The sequence below is a fragment of the Brachyhypopomus gauderio genome, chromosome 9 (genome assembly GCF_052324685.1).
Source record: "Brachyhypopomus gauderio isolate BG-103 chromosome 9, BGAUD_0.2, whole genome shotgun sequence".
Taxonomy (NCBI): domain Eukaryota; kingdom Metazoa; phylum Chordata; class Actinopteri; order Gymnotiformes; family Hypopomidae; genus Brachyhypopomus; species Brachyhypopomus gauderio.
Genome location: NC_135219.1, coordinates 16,754,994 through 16,773,001, shown reverse-complemented (window position 1 = coordinate 16,773,001; position 18,008 = coordinate 16,754,994). Strand labels below are relative to the sequence as shown.

The 18,008-nt window shown below is 45.8% G+C and overlaps 2 protein-coding genes across 2 annotated transcripts in view; both read right to left on the bottom strand.

Moving 5' to 3' along the window:
• ppp2r5a (protein phosphatase 2, regulatory subunit B', alpha isoform) overlaps positions 1-9,613 on the bottom strand; it is a 31,337-nt gene extending 21,724 nt beyond the window's left edge. The window contains exon 1 of the mRNA XM_077017663.1: positions 8,765-9,613. Coding sequence (XP_076873778.1) covers positions 8,765-8,912 — 148 coding nt within the window. The 5' untranslated portion in view covers positions 8,913-9,613. The remainder of the gene's footprint in view (positions 1-8,764) is intronic.
• Positions 9,614-10,910: 1,297 nt separating this feature from the next.
• Positions 10,911-18,008, bottom strand: dtl (denticleless E3 ubiquitin protein ligase adapter). The gene is made up of 15 exons (XM_077017660.1): positions 17,814-18,008; positions 16,849-16,974; positions 16,287-16,379; positions 16,104-16,165; positions 15,888-16,008; positions 15,422-15,487; positions 15,067-15,179; positions 14,827-14,900; positions 14,543-14,646; positions 14,285-14,389; positions 13,384-13,496; positions 13,214-13,303; positions 12,855-12,999; positions 12,065-12,699; positions 10,911-11,669 (listed from the first exon to the last, which is right to left on the bottom strand). The coding sequence occupies exons 1-15, from the start codon at positions 17,863-17,865 to the stop codon at positions 11,553-11,555; spliced, it is 2,016 nt and encodes a 671-aa protein (XP_076873775.1). The 5' UTR covers positions 17,866-18,008; the 3' UTR covers positions 10,911-11,552.

The following is an 18,008-nucleotide window of genomic DNA, read 5'->3' as shown; positions in this document are numbered from 1 at the left end:
CAGGTGAGGACTGACTAATTTTAGATTTCAAAATGGTGTTTTGCATCTGTCCGTTCGTGGCACCCTTACCGGGATGAAAACTGATCGATAAAATAACTCATAAAAGAAAGAATGGATGGATGGATGGATGACGTGTGCTGAAGAAGCCTGCTCTCCCAGTTACGCAGCTCTTGCTGCAAGAGGCCCGTTTGTGTGTAGAGGAGTGGGCAGTGAAAGACCGAGGGCCAACGCTGGAGGCTACTCTGCCTCTCCAACGCCCGGCCTCAATAACAAACGTTCGTCGCTCCGTAAACAGCTGCCCGGGTTCAGCAGAGATGAGCAACCGAAGACAAGACTGCTGACAAAACGGGAGCGTCTCCGCTTACACGGCCATGTTTGTGAAGTCTTAACAGAATTCAAATACATGCGCGTATAAACACCGAGCTGTGAGAAGGTCCAGAGGCTTCTGACCGATGAACTGATGTGGCTAAGCACCACGTGTCATGGTGTCAGGATTTGGCAGAGCTGTGCGGTTAAAGTGTGAGCGTGGCTGGCACTGGACCTTCTCTGCAACTGAAGGAGGCCAGACAGGCAGGCTGTGTGCACCAAGCATTAAGGAGATCTCAGCAGGACACGGTGGTCGTTCGATTCACCTGAAGACAACGACAGATCTGCATCTCAAATGCTCTCCACACCAAACCGGAGAACGTCTGACATGTCTGCAACTACGTTCAGTAGACGTTCAGCGGAACTGGGGAATCAAGGCCTCCAGGAGCTGCACTTAGACCCGATCCTCCTGTTTGGAAGATTAGTCGTGTCTATTACGTCTAATCACCATTGGCCTGGAGTATCTGTTCACCATTACACACAAGATAATTTCTTAAGGTTTCATCCTTATGCCATTACGTCCCATAGGCTGCCAGCAAACACTGGCTGTGGAAGAGCTTCTGCTAGGCCTCACCTAGTTCTGATATGACCAAACAGCAGGTGACCAAATATATGACCAAACTCATAGGTGAAGCTTATAAGAGGCAAACATTTAAAAGTGCTCCGGTGCTCCCTCTTATTAGGCAACAATAAGAGGCCAAAGGCCAAAGCTGACATTTTATGGATAAACATACACTCACCAGCCACTTTATTAGGTACACCTTGGGTTGGACCCCCTTTTGCCTTCAGAACTGCCTTAATCCTTCGTGTCATAGATTCAACAAGGTACTGGAAACATTCCTCAGAGAATCTGGTCCATATTGACATGATAACATCACACAGTTGCTGCAGATTTGTCGGCTGCACATCCATGATGTGAATCTCCCGTTCCAAAGGTGCTCTAATGATTGTGGAGGCCATTCAAGTACAGTGAACTCATTGTTGTGTTCAAGAAACCAGTCTGAGATGATTCGCGCTTTGACATGGCTACTTACAGTAGGATAACGCACCATCAGATGATGGGAACACTGTGGTCATAAAGGGATGGACATGGTCAGCAATAATACTCAAGTAGACTGTGGTGTTCACACAATGCTCAACTGGTACTAATTGACCCAATGTGGGTCAGGAAAATATCACCCACACCACTGCACCACCACCAGCCTGAACCGTGTGAATTGTAGCCTCAGTTTCCTGTTCTTAGCCGACAGTAGTGGCACCCGGTGTGGTGGTCTGCTGCTGTAGCCCATCCGCCTCAAGGTTCAACATGTTCAGAGATGCTCTTCTGCATGCCTCAGTGGTAACAACTGGTTATTTGAGTTACCGTTGCCATTTTACCGAGATACCCGTCGCTGCAGAAGCAAAAGTCCAGGGGGTGGAGCTGAATCTAGATCTAACTCCTCCCACCGTCGGGGTTATTCAGTAGTGCGTGCATGTAACGGCCATGATCCTCATTAACCAGTTCACTGAAAAACTTCACAACTAATATCATGTTATTTATATTTTTCCATCCATTTATAGATGCATATCACGGTTTTGAAAAAAGGACAGACGCTTTCAGTTGTGCAGTGCACTACATGTTGCAGTAAATACCACTGTCCATTCTGCACAACTGAAGTGTACCGTCCTAACTAAAAAAATATTTTTTATTAAAGGTAAAAAAAATGAAATAGTACACATTTTAGAAATGTACTGTACTTTATTATGTTGGCAATCACAGATCATTATTCCTGTCCACTTTTACATTTTCTTGTAAACTTAAAAAAACGTGTATTGTGTTATTTAAATAACATTTAATGAACATTTGGATCTTTAAACGGTAAAAGTCTTGAGGGTGAATTTATTGGATTTATATTTCCTGGTCCAAAAACGTAAGCGACACGTAGGAGGAGTTGGATTAGATGCAGCTCCGCCCCCTGGACCGACCAAAAGAAACTATGGATGGTGGGAGGAGTTGGATCTAGATCCAGCTCCACCCCCTGGACTTTTGATTCTGCAGCGATGGGTACTTGGTTTTACCAGCTCGAACCAGTCTGGCCATTCTCCTCTGATCTATGGCATCAACAACGCATTAGTTCCCACAGAACTGTCGCTCACTGGATATTTTCTCTTTTTCGGACCATTCTCTGTAAACACTAGAGATGGTTGTGTGTGAAAATCCCAGTAGATCAGCAGTTTCTGAAATACTCAGACCAGCCCATCTGGCACCAACAACCACGCCACGTTCAAAGTAATTTAAATCACCTTTCTTCCCCATTCTGATGCTCGGTTTGGACTGCAGCAGATCGTCTTGGCCATGTCTACATGCCTAAATGCATCGAGTTGCTGCCATATGATTGGCCGATTCGACATTTGCATTAATGAGCAGTTGGACACGTGTACCTAATAAAGTGGCTGATGAGTGTATATTGAAATTATATTCCAACATGGAGACATGCTGGTGAAAACGTGATATGGTGAAAGGTCTGCATTATTATTTTGACAAATTTAAGCTTGTTGCATCACGTGAATGTCACAGATCAAACAAACCCACAGCAGCCATCTGGAATATGAGAGGCTGGATGTTTGCAGCCCACAGCAGAAGTGCAACGTTTCTCGAACATGCTGCAACCCCCACGACATCGGTGCCGCGACGGCCGATATCGCAATCCACAAACAGGCCGTGGCTGGCAAACATCTAGTTTCTCCCTTCGGGCACCCGCGGAGCCCCGTAGATGGGGGGCGGAGCTGCAGGGAGGGTCTGGATCGGCTGCGGTGCAGAACGGCGCCCTTCCCAGGGTGACGATAATCGGATACCGGGCTGCCTACCGCACACCTGCCGCGCTGCACACGCCTTTTTTTTCCCCACCGGTGGAAAGGCCAGAGCAGGGAGGACCCTCCGCAGCTCGGCAGCTGGGCTAATAATACCGCTCTTTACGTAAGGGAGCGGAGAGCGGAGGAGAGGGGCCACCCAAACGCGTCCTCTCAACGTGCCTCCAGCATGTGCCTCCGGGGAGCGCCGACTGGGTTCATCTGCACGTCGCGTGTGGCAAAGAAGCACTTCAAACATGTAGATTAAGAGGCCTTCCAAATGAAAGCCGGGGCGGCCTCTTTGATATTAGGAAATGCATTCATTGATTCTGCAGTTGATTATCATGGGCGCACGCACGCGCACACACACACACAGGTGTCGCCCCCCCCCCCCCCCCCCCCCCCCCCAAACGCACTCCCACCCCATGCCTCTCGTTGCTGCGGCAACAAGGCAAGTCTCCCAGTAAGTTGTGATGCTGGAATCTCTGGCACATCTGTGGGAATCAGTGCTCACCACAATAGGGGCAATCATGCGCTCTCCGACAGCACACTTCTGTGTAGCCACAGCAACAACAATATAAAATAAAAAAACAGCCTTCCCCCGAGCACAGAGCCACCCTATTATTAAAGCCCGCAACCAAAAGGCCACTCCTGTCCTCCCAGACACTGTTTACCAAACCTCAGCACCAAAAGCATCAGGGAACCTTCGCCGAGAACTAAAACGGCACTAAAAACAGACAGAGAACGGTTCACTGACTGAAGGGTCTGTGGCTGGTGCCCTTCTACTAATTAAAGCCTGACTAATCCCCCCGGCAGACTTGGGGGGAGCAGCTCTGTGCTTCTGAAGCATACGCTCACGCTCTTTGGGCTGGGACCGTGGCAGCGAGACAGCAGAGAGACAGACCAACCTCGGGCCCCAATCACACAATATTCTAGTCCCCTGGTTTTACCCACCAGTATGCAATACAAGAAAGGCAGCAGCTGTCGGGTTTCTGAGCCCAACACGGAGCTTCCTACAGGCACTGGCTAATGGAGAAGAATGCACGCGAGTTAAAAGTTGCCCTGCTGGATTTCAAAAGACCGGTCATAAGTCACGCAAGCCGGAGTCGGTCAGAACTGACACGACAATGCCAGTGATTGACAGGGAGGCTGGCCAATGGAATGTGCCTGAGGGATATGGAACACGGCCATGACTGCGATCATTTGCGACCGTCTACAGACGTTCTACGTTCTGTGAAATCGACTGACTGGTTTCGGTTTATTGGAGGTGGTGCTACTTGCCGTTTGTCTAATAGACACGGCTGTTGATACGGTAAAACAGGCTCTTCCGTCAATTGCAACGTTTTCACCAGTGATTTTCAGCTCTGACTGAACGTGCACACAATCTCACAGGCAGAAATGTTAGCTATTCCCCGGAGTGAAAAGGCAGAAAATGAATTCATTCATTTAATACAACAACCACCATGCAATTTGACTTTGGTGCCCATCTCTATAAAATAAACTTTGCTCAGACTTGGAGTGTGACTAAGAATCACCAGGGATTTGGTACTGAAAAGAATGTTGCATTTGTAATTATGAAATTAGGAGATACCACACCTTGCTCAGTTAGTGAACCAGGCCTACATTTGTGTGCTATCTGTATTTAAAACACCACTTTAAGACATGACATACTCCCAGCTGATACAAGGTTAATCTTTATTTAAATGACATGGTGGTGTGTGATTGGTTTTATAATACGGCATTAATTTATCTTTACAGAGAAAAGGTTGAACAAGAAACTCTGAGGGTGCACACAGAGCCTGTCACCTCTCCTCTCTCTTCCTCAGGATGAACTCAAACCAGCCACCCAGTTGGACAGCACGCTGGAGCACGAGGTTTTGAACACGCGACTTCACAAATTAACCGCAACAATGCAGGACGTTGTGTTGGAGGTTTATTGGCGGTTACCTTTAGTTTATAGTCTGCAACAGACGGATAAACAAATCTGCAGGTGCGCAGGGGGTCGATTAGTGAAACGTGCTGCATCAATTGCTGATGTGGCCGATGTGAATAATCGGTCCAATCTAAAGTATGCGAACCAGCCACAGAGGACCTGGGTGCCGACGGGGCTCTGTGCCAGTCGACTTTGGACTTTCAGTGCACTATTATGAGAAATCCACAGTAGAGATTTTGCAAGAGATGAGAACCTGTGAGAAATATGGAACTAAAGCTCTGTGTAAAATAGAAAAAAAAAGAGCAAACAGTGTTTTGTTGGCTGAACCTGCCCGTGTTACTGTGCAAATGAAGCCCATACGTAATACCACAGATTATTATTAGAGCACTGAAAGGGCTCGGTGTCGTTATAGGTGTCTACACAGTTTACTGAAGTTATGATCAACCACAATATTCCTCCATTTAAGTAATGACGGAATATTAAGGCGGTGTGCGCAAATCTGTCCTCTTGCCAGCCAATCAGAGCACGGCGAGAGGATGATGCATCACTCAGTTAAGACTGTGAGAAAAACGGAGACGGTCCCCCCGGGATGCGCGGCTAGACGGATCTCTTAACGGCACTGCAGTCGGGACGGTTTCACCGTAACCAAGCATGACAAACACGCGCCACTATTCCATCGCCGTCATCTTAATCCCACAAGATGTTGCACACCAGCACGGAGTTGACGACAATGAAGCGGCTTTCACGTAGACAAATCGGCGGCTGCTTCTGGCTTCTCGGATTACAGACATCATTTTGTGCCAGTAGACAAAAGCTACAACGCAACTAAAGTGGAAGTTGTTACATGTGAGCGATACCTATATCTCAGTATTGGGTTGCGTCCAGGAGTGGCTTAACCACGCAAAGGTACTGCTGGTGCTGAGCAGACGAACAGCAAAACACCGAGACACATCTCTCCTAGGCACATCTCTCTATAAGGGTTCTCCTAGGCACATCTCTCTATAAGGGTTCTCCTAGGCACATCTCTCTATAAGGGTTCTCCTAGGCACATCTCTCTATAAGGGTTCTCCTAGGCACATCTCTCTATAAGGGTTCTCCTAGGCACATCTCTCTATAAGGGTTCTCCTAGGCACATCTCTCTATAAGGGTTCTCCTAGGCACATCTCTCTATAAGGGTTCTCCTAGGCACATCTCTCTATAAGGGTTCTCCTAGGCACATCTCTCTATAAAGGTTCTCCTAGGCACATCTCTCTATAAGGGTTCTCCTAGGCACATCTCTCTATAAAGGTTCTCCTAGGCACATCTCTCTATAAGGGTTCTCCTAGGCACATCTCTCTATAAGGGTTCTCCTAGGCACATCTCTCTATAAGGGTTCTCCTAGGCACATCTCTCTATAAAGGTTCTCCTGGTGAGTTTCTCCTGTAGACCTGTATAGCCCTATTCTGAAATAATTCCAAACCAATAATTCACATGTAACCATTTTTGGAAAATATAATTGCTGTCAGATACTACTGGATTCTGTAATCCAGAATGCATTGCAGCTAATCCCTTAATGGCAAAAATAGGGCAGGGCAAAGTTCTGTTCTGATGTCAGACACAAAAACCCCAAACACGTCTGGAAATATGCAGCAGAGAGGCAAACAATCGGGTCATTCAGTTCATATACACAGATCAATGGAAACCTCTGGCCTTAAGCAGATCGCTAGCCTGCCCTGCCATACACATTATATAACAACATTTCCTGAGTGACTGAACTGTCAAGCTCCCATCCTGCTGTGTTCACTTCTATCTGCAGGGCCAGGGGCTTCCCCAGCCACAGTGCTTACCATGGCTGCTCTGTGACGTGACACACACACACACACACACACACACACACACACACACACACACACACACACACACACGATGGAAAATAGCATGCATCAATCAAAACTGTGCAAACAAACCAAACTAATTGGTCTCCTATGCAAAAGAACACAATATAATATAGTGGCATTATACTTTAGTACACACATAGCGCTCTGGAGATCTGTAGGGATACAGGTACTTAATCATTTTACAGCCCAGCCCTATGTGACTTTCAGAGAAGGCTTGTTGCTAGTGATCATTTTATCATACAGAACACGGAGCCATGATGTTTTAAGTATTGGAAATTCTGATTTCATTAAATTTTATGACATGTTCAGAACAAGTTCCAGAAAGCACACAAACCATCAAAGCACAAATTGTATATTTCTAATACTCATTGACATGTTCAAAATGAATTATGTTAAATAATAACAGTAATAAAAACTATTCACATCAATAATGTGTGATTTTCCAGCTCCTAACCGTTAGGCCTATATCAAACTTGAACTGAGAACTCACTGTACAGTTGTGTAGCTGGTAACTGCACCTGAGAGTCGTCATCATTAACACTGTGGCATTAGGGCACAGAACGAAGCATCTTACATGTTTCTCCTTCAGCTTTAACTGCCCGACTTAGACACCATAATCTCATCCAACTAATTTAAGATTTTAAAATCCATGAAAACTCAGCATGAGGACTTAAATGAACGTGATGGACATGAGGACTTTAATGTTTTTGTGCACATCCAATAAACATTTTGTTGGTTACAACTAACAAACGAACACTACATGGTCCAAAAGAAGAAAAAGAAATAAGGAAAGAGAAAGCAGCTGGTGAAACCTGTCTCACCGGCATGACTGATCAGGTGACTGAACGGAATCAGACAGGTTCCAGACTTCTGAAACTATAGACAAGAATAGTCAACAGATAATGTATTTATCCGTCTAATCTGGTACAACAGACTAGTCTGCAAGAAGGCAAACCATATGCAGGCAAGTAGAACAATCTGAAACGTCCCAAAATAAATCCCTTTACACCGTAACCTACCAGTGACCTCAAGGCTGTCAGATCCTGTTTGAAGATGAAATGGGGCTCATCTATTCCATCCAAACCGCACTACACTCCTGTACGACTCTTCTTAGATACAACACTCCTCTCCCACTTGCAAGCACCATTTTAAGGCCCGTAATGTAATATCGCTTGAAGCCACTGATGCAAATACAAGTACACTCAACCTCCTACAAGCACATGTAGGCCTACCTATCCATTACTCCATCCAGGGCCATACATGCAATCACACAAGATGAACTCCTTGTCACTTAGGTTAGAACAGCATCAATGTAGGACATTAAGCTTTTAAATTGTTTTCATAACACAACACAAGCAGTTCCAGGCACTTCAACGAGATGTTTGTTGAAACTTTCACTAGTGCAAAACGGCCTCACGTAGTTGGACGAGTTTTATAAGCACTTGTGTTCTAGGAATTGGTCGTTCGCAGCAAACAAGTCTCTCTTATCTCCTCCAAAGCGTTCAAATAAAAGTACCACATCAGAAACTGAAAGGTTTCACCTTGGAGTTTGTCAAAAAAAAAAGTCAGAAAACACCTCAACACACGGTGAAATATCTGGTGAACTGAATGAACCATGTTTGGGTATATATGAAGATTCGCCTCAGGAGACGCAGTTACCTGTTTTATAACATAAAAACAGAGTTTCCCACAAACATTACAGCGTGTATAATAATATAATATATAATATATCGAGTATTTATAGTTATATTCCCCTCACCTTTGAGGTGCGGCAGCGGCGACAGCTCCACAGCCGAGCCCTGTGTACGGAACCGGGACGAGCCCCGGGACCTGCGCTCTTTCTGGGCCTTCCTCATCGATTTCCGTGTGAACCCGTCTACTTTCTCGGTGGCGGATATCGCCGACATTTTGATACGGACGGTGCGGCTCGCCGAACTGGTTCGGTCCCGACCGAGCGGCCCGGCGTCCCGACGTAGAGTTGAACGTAGTTTTACATTTAAACAGTTCAAAACCAGGCGCGAGAGTGAGACACACGGTGTGGACCGAACCGACTAGTTCAGGGTGGCCGCCCGCGGACCCGCCGGTGTCAAACACACACGAGTGTTCGTCACACGGACCATCACCGGAGAACCGACACGGTTAAACGAGCTTTTCGCGGTGTCGGACCGTCCGTTTGAACTTTTGACTTGTTTTTTTAACGCGTCTCGGGAGTAATCCACAGGTCCAGACTAACTTGGGTCGTTCGTTTAAAAAAAAAGTCCGGTCGGTCGTTCCGTTCCGAGTCACGTCGTTAAATACCGGGAAATAAACCGTCCGTGAAGTCGCGTCCGCTCAAGTCTCCGTGGCGCGGCTCGGGCTTCGCTCCGTCCGTCCACGCACGAGACTTCAAATGTACACGCTGCGCGTGCGGGCGAACGCCGAGCTCGTGCGAAAATACTACGACGTTCGGTGAGAAGATAATACGCCGTGTCGCCGAGCACGGAAGTCACTGGGTGCCGTTAACCGCAGAACGGACCTTTCCGGTCAGTCTATGACCGCGCGACGCTCGTACGGTCGTAATTGACAGCTACGGTAATTTCAGCCTAGTGCGGTGTTGTTGCTGATCTGACTGACGGGTTGATTATCCAATCAAAGGCTAGGCTCGAACTCCTCCGACCAATCAGGTTCGTGTTCGAACGGGTTCTTCGAGCCACAGGGGCCTGCACCGAAGCCAAGTTAGAAATCCGTATTTTTGGTTCAGCGTAATTTATACAACACTCGTTTAAATGCTTAACGTGTCAAACAGATTCACGAATCACACGATATGCATTAATTTCTAGTACAGCCAGAGTTTGAAACCTGTAATTTGTTAGTCCCAGGTTTAGCCATTTCAAGTTCTGCACCTTTTCTGGCCCTTCATGAGCAGACAGGTGTCAAGCGCAAAGTCCTCAGCCTAATTTTGCACACAAGTTACCCCACTAGTGCGAACTATAGCCTAATGCAAATACATTAAAATGCGTGTGCATTGCTACTATATTGGGTTCGCACTAGTGTTTCCTCGCAAAGCCACAGAGGGACGATGACACTAGATTACTAGAATACCTGCCTGTCCACAACTGGCACTGACTCACCTGGACTCATCCAGTTACACCCCAGTTACAGGTGAACTGTTACTCACCATTTACACGAGATGATCACGCACCTTACAAAGAATGAAGGAGGATTTCTTAAACACGTCAGTATTAATCATAGAACCGAAAATAACAGAACAATAGCAAATAGGGTTATAAATAAATAAAATAAAACATCTTCTTGCCTAGTTCCTCACCATGCTATATTTGTAGCTCTGAAACGTCATTAGGTTATTATTCTGCCATATTGTCGAAAGTATAGTAGCTACTATACATTTATAGTTTTACTGTTTACAGGCAATAAACACTGGATATTGTAATCGATTATTGGAATCACAAAACGCCATGCTTAACCATGTTCAGTGTTTATATAAGTTTCGATTTCAAGGTTATTTCTAAGTCAGACTTAGTTTAATGGAAGCATTTGTCGCCCCCTTTTGTCAATGTGCCAAACCTGTTTCAATTTTATTTTGATAGGAAGCTGCACGTTAGTCCTAAAATAAAAATAAATCCACAAGTAACAAGTGGAACATTCATGTCAATGAGGGTGATCAAACTGTTTTTTAAATACAGGTTAACAGACGTGACTGTGACTATAAAGACGATATTAAGGCCATTAACAGGTGCCACACTGGATAGAGCACATTGGATAGCAGAGAGATGGTATATCATGGGGTTATAAACTCAGTGGAAGGGGTAGAAGAGTCTGCCCCTCAGATCATATCCGAGAGCATATCAGCTCCACTAAAATACAATTAGTCTGCCTTATCATAAAGAAATGCACATCTCTAGCACTGCATAATATACACTTTATCCTGAGTTCATTTTATTTGAGTGAAAACTCAATTTGAAAGTGTCTGTTTGCAGCATTTACACAAGACCATCAGCATTAATGGAGAGATATAGCGATTTTGGCAATACTTAGTGTGACCAAAGATCACCAATGTTAATTGAATTACTTTGCAACCAAGATAAACAGTTAAAAAAATGAAGCATTGCAGAAAGGTAAAGTATTCTGTACATATAGAGAAGGTAACAGCACCTTTGGGTGTTAACAGTTCCTGTGTTTACATTAAACCTCAGTGTGAACACACATCTGGAACTATATATTTTGTTAAACCTGCAGTTTTATATAGTGCTTGAATATACCTTGTCAATTTCTATGCAAATTCTTCTCTGCAACAATTTCTCCTTTAAAAAACGAAAAAGTAAAATATACACAACATAATGTATGCTGAACGGCTTGCTTTTAAAACAAGCCCGGTTTTTCTTTAACTACTGCCAGAACGAACACCAGAACAGTGGTGTGAGGTGTCGATCACCCAACACCACAGAAGTCCAAGATCCCCCCCCCCCCCCCCCCAACACCACAGAAGTCCAAGCCCATGTCTGCTGAGAGGAGGAGAGTCAGCTGTTAAGAGACCAATCACACGAAGCTCATTCTTGGAGTGTTTTATGAAAATAAAAAGAAATCTTTTTCATTGAGCCGGGAGAAGACGTCTTCTGAGCTTTTGGGGAGGTGAGCTTCCTCGCTGAGTGAGGAGAAGTTAACATCTACAAGAAGAAAACAAAAAAAAGGAGCAGCTTAAACATTATGAACATTTTAGGTGTAGAAACATTTAATTTCCCATTGATACACTAATTTTAATTAGAAATGCAATTCGTATAAATCTAATAATAATGAACACTATTTGCATGAGTTTTTATACTCTATAAGTTACATTCTTTTGTTCCATGCAATATTACCTTCAAACATGTCTCAAATATTATATATATATATATATATATATATATATATATATATAAATAAATAAAGGTTAGTAGTGCATTCCTAACCTTTACAATATTGTTGCATAACCTCCTCTATTGTTTGTAACTGCATAGTCATTGTTTTATGCTCTGTCTAAAAAATAAATAAATAAAAGAATAAATGCACCAGAAGTACTTACAGAAGAGCACTGGGTTCTAGACTCTAGTCTCTTCCCACCGTTGGGGCTTGTGGATAAGGCCGGCCCTCCGTGGGCTAGCTTAAGCCTTCTGCTCATCGCAGACAGCCAATCAGCTTTGGATGGCGAGCTGTTCTCCTTGTCAGCCTGGACAGATGAGGCAAGTCTGTCTTCTCCTTGCTGGAAACCCAGAGATGTTTCCTCCTCCGTCAAAGGGCAGAAAGAGTCCCTCCTCCTCTTAGTGTCGGGGCACAGCTTGGTCACACCATCGTCCTCGGTACCACAGCCCGAGGTGGGCGTGGCACCTTCGCCCGTTTCCAGGCGACGCTTGGCCCGCCTCTCCGTGGGTGAATTGCGCTCAGAGCTCTGAGGACACGGACTGAGCACCTTACGCTGAGGGGGTGTGGCCTTATGGAGAGGGGGCGTGGCCTGGTCACTGCAGGTGAGCCACTGCCTGATGGAGGGGGGCGTTTTGGGGTGTGGTGGGCTGGGTTTAGCCACAAGTGCAGTTGTGCTTGAAGGGCGGGGCAGGTCAGCTCCGTTGGGCGCACAGGCTCCCGGCTGGGGGGATGCGAGGGAGTCCACACTCCCTTCCCTGGAGATCCTAGCAGGAGTTAGCTCCCCATGAATGAAAGGGCCTAGCAGGAGAGGGGGAGAGAGAAAACCAGGAAGGTAGGAGGTGGTAAATGGGAAGCATGTGCTGGTTATAATATTTTTAGAAACAACGGCTCTCTAATCTACAGAGAAGATTCTCTAGACTCTTCCACACACACCCAGCCACCCCCACACTTACTGGAAGTACCAGCCGGCCGGGGAGGCGTTTGTATTTTACGACATGCCCAGCCAACTAGGTTGGCTTCTCCAAGAGGCTTTTCTCCATCTACAGGACGACTAAGCCGCCAAACCCGGACGGTATTGTCATCTGAGCAGGTAGCAATCTACAAAGACAATTATCATTTCCTATCAGTTGTCAGATCACTTACCAGTTGTCACCTGATACACACTCTCACTCACACACACACACACACACACACACACACACACACACACACACACACACACACACACACACACACACACACACACACACAGATTTAATCTTTATTACAGCTCAAAAGAACTCATAGCAACGTCCTTATTAACGCAGGTCACCTTTGTGAAATCGGTGGGACACCAGCTGACTGAGGTCACTTCCTGGTTATGACCCTGGAGCATCACAGGAGGCTGTGCTGGGTCGGAGATCTACGCAGAGAAGGTCAGAGCGTCAGCCTGCGCCCACAGCAAACGCACCAGTGCCAGAGCTCCTGGCAAGACCCGCTCACCTTCCAGATGTAGGCATGTCCGTCGCTGGACCCGCTGACCAGGAACTGGTCGTCTGGACTGATGCTGGATTTCACGTAGAAGGAGGCGTTGCGGTGCCCGCGAAACACAGCCACTGGGACAACACAAGAAACGAGAGTCATTTAGAGCAGCAGGCGACGATAATTAACAATCCCTACGCTACTTCAATCCACGTGATTAGATCAGATCAGATTTTATTGATCATACATTGTACAAGTACAAGATGAAATGCTTTCTTGCCCAGGGCCTAGAGTTAAAGCACCGGAAAACCAGAGTGATTAAACAGTAATCCTGCATTTACTTCTTTACATTAACTCCATGTATGTGCTTTCATAATGCGTTTTCCCTCTGTCAGGGTTAATTTAATGGTATTCTTAGACTCTTGCCTAATGAACATGACGAGTTCCTCTATGGGAGACAAAGCACTAATGAAAGTGGGTAATGGTCATCTCAGATGTCAGTAGAAGAATAGTCACTGTTATACTGTTGTATTATTATTAAATAACATAACCAGGCATGTCCAAGCACATTATCACATTGCAGTTATTTGCGTATGGTGTGCTTGTGGCCAGTGGCTGGAAAATTTTTCCATTTTATGTAAATTCAGAGACAGCATTTTGATTCTGATACTTCCTCTACAATAGATAGTCAAATTCCACAGTAACTTCCTACTGCCATCTAGTGGAGAGGAACAGGTATTATTATTCTTCTAGTACTCGCCATCAGCTCATCACTTGGGGAATACAGGCTAAATAGGAACAAACCAATGACTCTAGATGCGTCACTGGCATGTTGTTCAAAGAAGCAGCAAGATGCCCAGGCTGAAGTCAAGCTCACGGTTTAAAGGGAAGCAGGACTAGTCAGTTCAGTCACACACACTACCTGGTGATGCTTTCAGTCCGCTAACGTCGAACATGTACACGTTGTCATCCGTGCAGTTGCAGAACAGCCTTGAGCCTGTGGAATCCAAGGCGAGGCCAGAATAACCTGCCAGAGAGAGAGAGAACAGGGGGCTCATCACCAACGACGCAGAGCACGGCAAAACCGGGAGCCAATATTACCATAGCAACAAGATACGGGCCAGTCTAAACACGTGACGTATTAGCCAGGTTGTTTATACGACAACGGAGCGATACGCACCTAGCTTGCGCGAGCAGGAGCCCGGGTACTCGTACGTCCGGAGGGCAGCGGGGCTGTGGTGGTGCGCCGTGTAGCTCTTACGCAGGTCCCACATCTTAACGGTCCTGCGTGGAGAACGCACTCGTGTGAAGAGCTCGTCGGCCGTTTGACATCACAAGCAAGATTTGTGGCGATTTGTTGTGCAAGAAACAGGGTGGGTTTCGTTCTTAGGGCTTCATTAAGCATGCTGATTAAACACATTTTGAAAATAAAAAAATTAAAAAATTTAAAAAAATAAAACGCACCCGTCCACAGCTCCAGAGGACACAAGTGTGTTTTCATCACTGAAGAGAACCACTGTCACTCCTCTTTGAGAATCCTGCACAGCACATAAATAGAAAATCACATGGTTTGGTACACGAGGCCAAGACTGACCCAAAGAAACCTAGTTTTTTGGGGGGGTTTTTTGCACAGGGAGGCGGAGCTAAAGCAAGCCATGCACCACCGGCTAAAGCACGCGCACCACCCTCGCACCACCCACGCACCACTGAAGGAGCCATTCCTCTGGAGGGCGTGCGTCTCTTCTTGGCCTGGGGGGTGTGTCGCTCCGTCTTCATGTGAGCCCCGCTTATCTGCTTCACCTGCCTGTAGAAGCCGTCTGTTCAGGAGACACCAACCAAAAGGTCAGGGGTCATTTACACAAATCCCATTACATTTGTGAAACTTTGCTGCTTTTCCTCAATGGGATTCACTCTTCCTGCCAGCTGATTTAAAGAGCTTGGTTGTTAATGGTACCAGGTCGGTACGTGTAATCTTACGCAGATGCAGTCACCTTCAGTGAGCCTAAAGAGGTCGTGGCCATGCAGGTGGGTGGTTCTAAATAAAGCCCGGTGGCCTCACCTTTCTTGCTGCACCTGATGTCCCACACCATGATATTCCCATCTCGGCCTCCAGTGCAGAAAACAGCTGACCAGAAACAACACGTATTATGTAATAGCACATTCTTGTTATGTAACAATACATTTTCTAATGCAACAATACATTTTATGACTGAATAAATCTTGGCAAAGGATACATGCGGAATAAATGTGTCATAAGGGTGCCCTGTATGCTTATTACCTTGCTAATTTCAGCATAATGAACTTAAAATAATTCAAAGCTGAGGAGATCCTTGCAAAGGCTGCATAGAGCTACCCCAGTGGTGAGCGAAACTGGTCAGGAAACCACACTAATAACTGTGATATGTGACCGATTTGACCAACGTGCATTGCAAATTGAAGTCTCAGTGATTACACACATCACAACGCACCAAGGGTTTCACTGCTAGGTGTTTCCACAGTGGTTCTGCTGTGTGCGGAGAAGGTACCTTTCTCGTGCTTTGGAAAGGCCACGGACTTCAGGCTGCACTGATGACCCTTGAAGCTACCCAACAACTCCCCTGCGCACACGTCCCACAGTCGAGCCGTCTGGTCCCCGGAAGCCGTGACCTTTGGAAGACGAGGTTTAGTTAAATATGACCTGCTGAAAACACACGTCGACTCGGAGCACCTTAAATGTAGAGCTCATACGCTGAAGAACTCACCAGGCTGTTCATTCCAGGCACCCAGGCGATATCGAACACCGCGTTGTCGTGGGCCAACCACTCTGTGAAATGAAGAAAACGTCACCTTGGCTCTTTTGCATGCTTAAAAGCATTAGAAGAATGTCTCTTAAACTCTGGTCAGATCAGGACAACTCGATTAATGACCATTAAAGAATACTTTACCCTTCAGAACTGAGCTCTGGTTTTCTGCAGTGTTGTAGATGCTTACGATGCCTTCCTCATTCGCTACGGCCAAAGTACTGCACTGCCCAGAGGCTGCAGAACACATCAGCAGCACAGGGATTTCAACCATTCAAACATTGATCTCCAATATCAATATTCAATATCCATATCAATATCCAAGCATGCGTACAGGAAGAATTAGAACAGGTGGCTCTGTTATCTTGTTAGACGCCATTTTAAAAAATCTATTTCAGTGGTTTTTCTGAGCTAGAACTATTTTTTTTGCCTTGTCAATTTATTGACCTCCAAGAGCTCAATTGACATTTACTGACACAAGCTTGCTAGACACTGCACACTGAAGGACAGTGGAAGAGTGTGGACCAGGCTGGGGGGGGGGGGGGGGCACTGCCCTCCCCAGATTTCCTCTCTGCCCCACCAAGCACAAAGCAACCCCCCCCCCACCTCCCCAACACCACATATGACTAGACATGATAAAGGCAAAACGAGATGTCTAGCCAATCTGCACATGCCTGGCATGATTGTGACAGGTTAGAAGTTTCACCTGTGGAGAAAGTGCATCCAAACGGAGGCACCGGCAGCCCGGAGTCTCCATACGAGGTGTGCTCATCGCGACGAGAGCACTGGTAACACTCCAGTAGGGAGGACAGAGGATACTCCCGGCGGTTATCTGCATTTAACAGGGGAAAGGGTCACGTACTGCAAGAACGAGATCTCCACATCAGGCACAAGGGGTCGGGCTTCTTAGACGAACAACTTCACAATAGACAAATATGGCACATTTCACATTTTCAAGTTAAGGGCTGCTGGGCAGCAACGTAGGACGTTGTTTAGATGTGAAATTGTGCAAATTATTTTCCTGACTGATGGTCACAAGTTGGTTTAGTGGGTTTTAGCGTCGTGGTCGTGCTGGCTGGACGGAAACAGACGGACAAAACCGGAACATTCAGCCCAAAACCCGCGCGGGCGTGGCGACCCTACTAACATCTCTACACTAACTTTTACAATCTTCGTGTTGTGTAGATCTGAAAATAATGCAGTTATTTCCACAGTAGCCCCACTGTGCTCAGGACGAAGCTCAAGCAGTGAATTCATTAGTTCTGACCGCGGTGTGTGTCTTGATCGGGTAATGACTGGACTACCATAGCTATATTACCTACTTAACGGAGTAAAGGATGCAAATAAATACTGAATCGTGCAGAACAAGGAAAGAAAAAAAAGATCGATACTATCCATCACAAAGCAAACGTTATTTTAACTTCAGCAAAAAAGTTAGTTGGCAATTTCAGAATCTAACAAACACGAGAAAATAAAACGATGGAGTGTAAAGTTGAACGCCCGAGTAATGTAATAAGATGTTAATGTAATGTAAATGTAATGCAATAAGATTGTAATGTAATGTAAATGTCTTGCTGGCTAGCTAACAAGTTGGTGTGTAAGGTAGACGAGAGGGTATTAGACGTTGACGGCAGAGATCTTCCTCCCAAAACTCCCAAAAAATCAACTCACCGTTGCGTCTTCTTTTAATCACTCCTCGATCTACAACACAATGAAACAGCATTGTGCTAACAATGTCCTAACCAAGAAACAAATCTACAGAAAACCGACTTTGCTCGTGGTTCCCGCGAACAGTTCATAAAGAAGAGAAAGACAAACTCCCCGCTAAATTTACGTCGGGGGTTCTGATTGGTCCACGGACAAGAC

Bases quoted from the DNA above. Each gene is read 5' to 3' on its own strand.
- dtl (XM_077017660.1), bottom strand. From the start codon at position 17,865: ATGCTGTTTCATTGTGTTGTAGATCGAGGAGTGATTAAAAGAAGACGC. The intron at 16,975-17,813 runs GTGAGTTGATTT...TGTTAAATGCAG, and splicing joins GATTAAAAGAAGACGCAACG to ATAACCGCCGGGAGTATCCT. The intron at 14,390-14,542 runs GTGCGTATCGCT...TCTCTCTGGCAG, and splicing joins CTCCTGCTCGCGCAAGCTAG to GTTATTCTGGCCTCGCCTTG.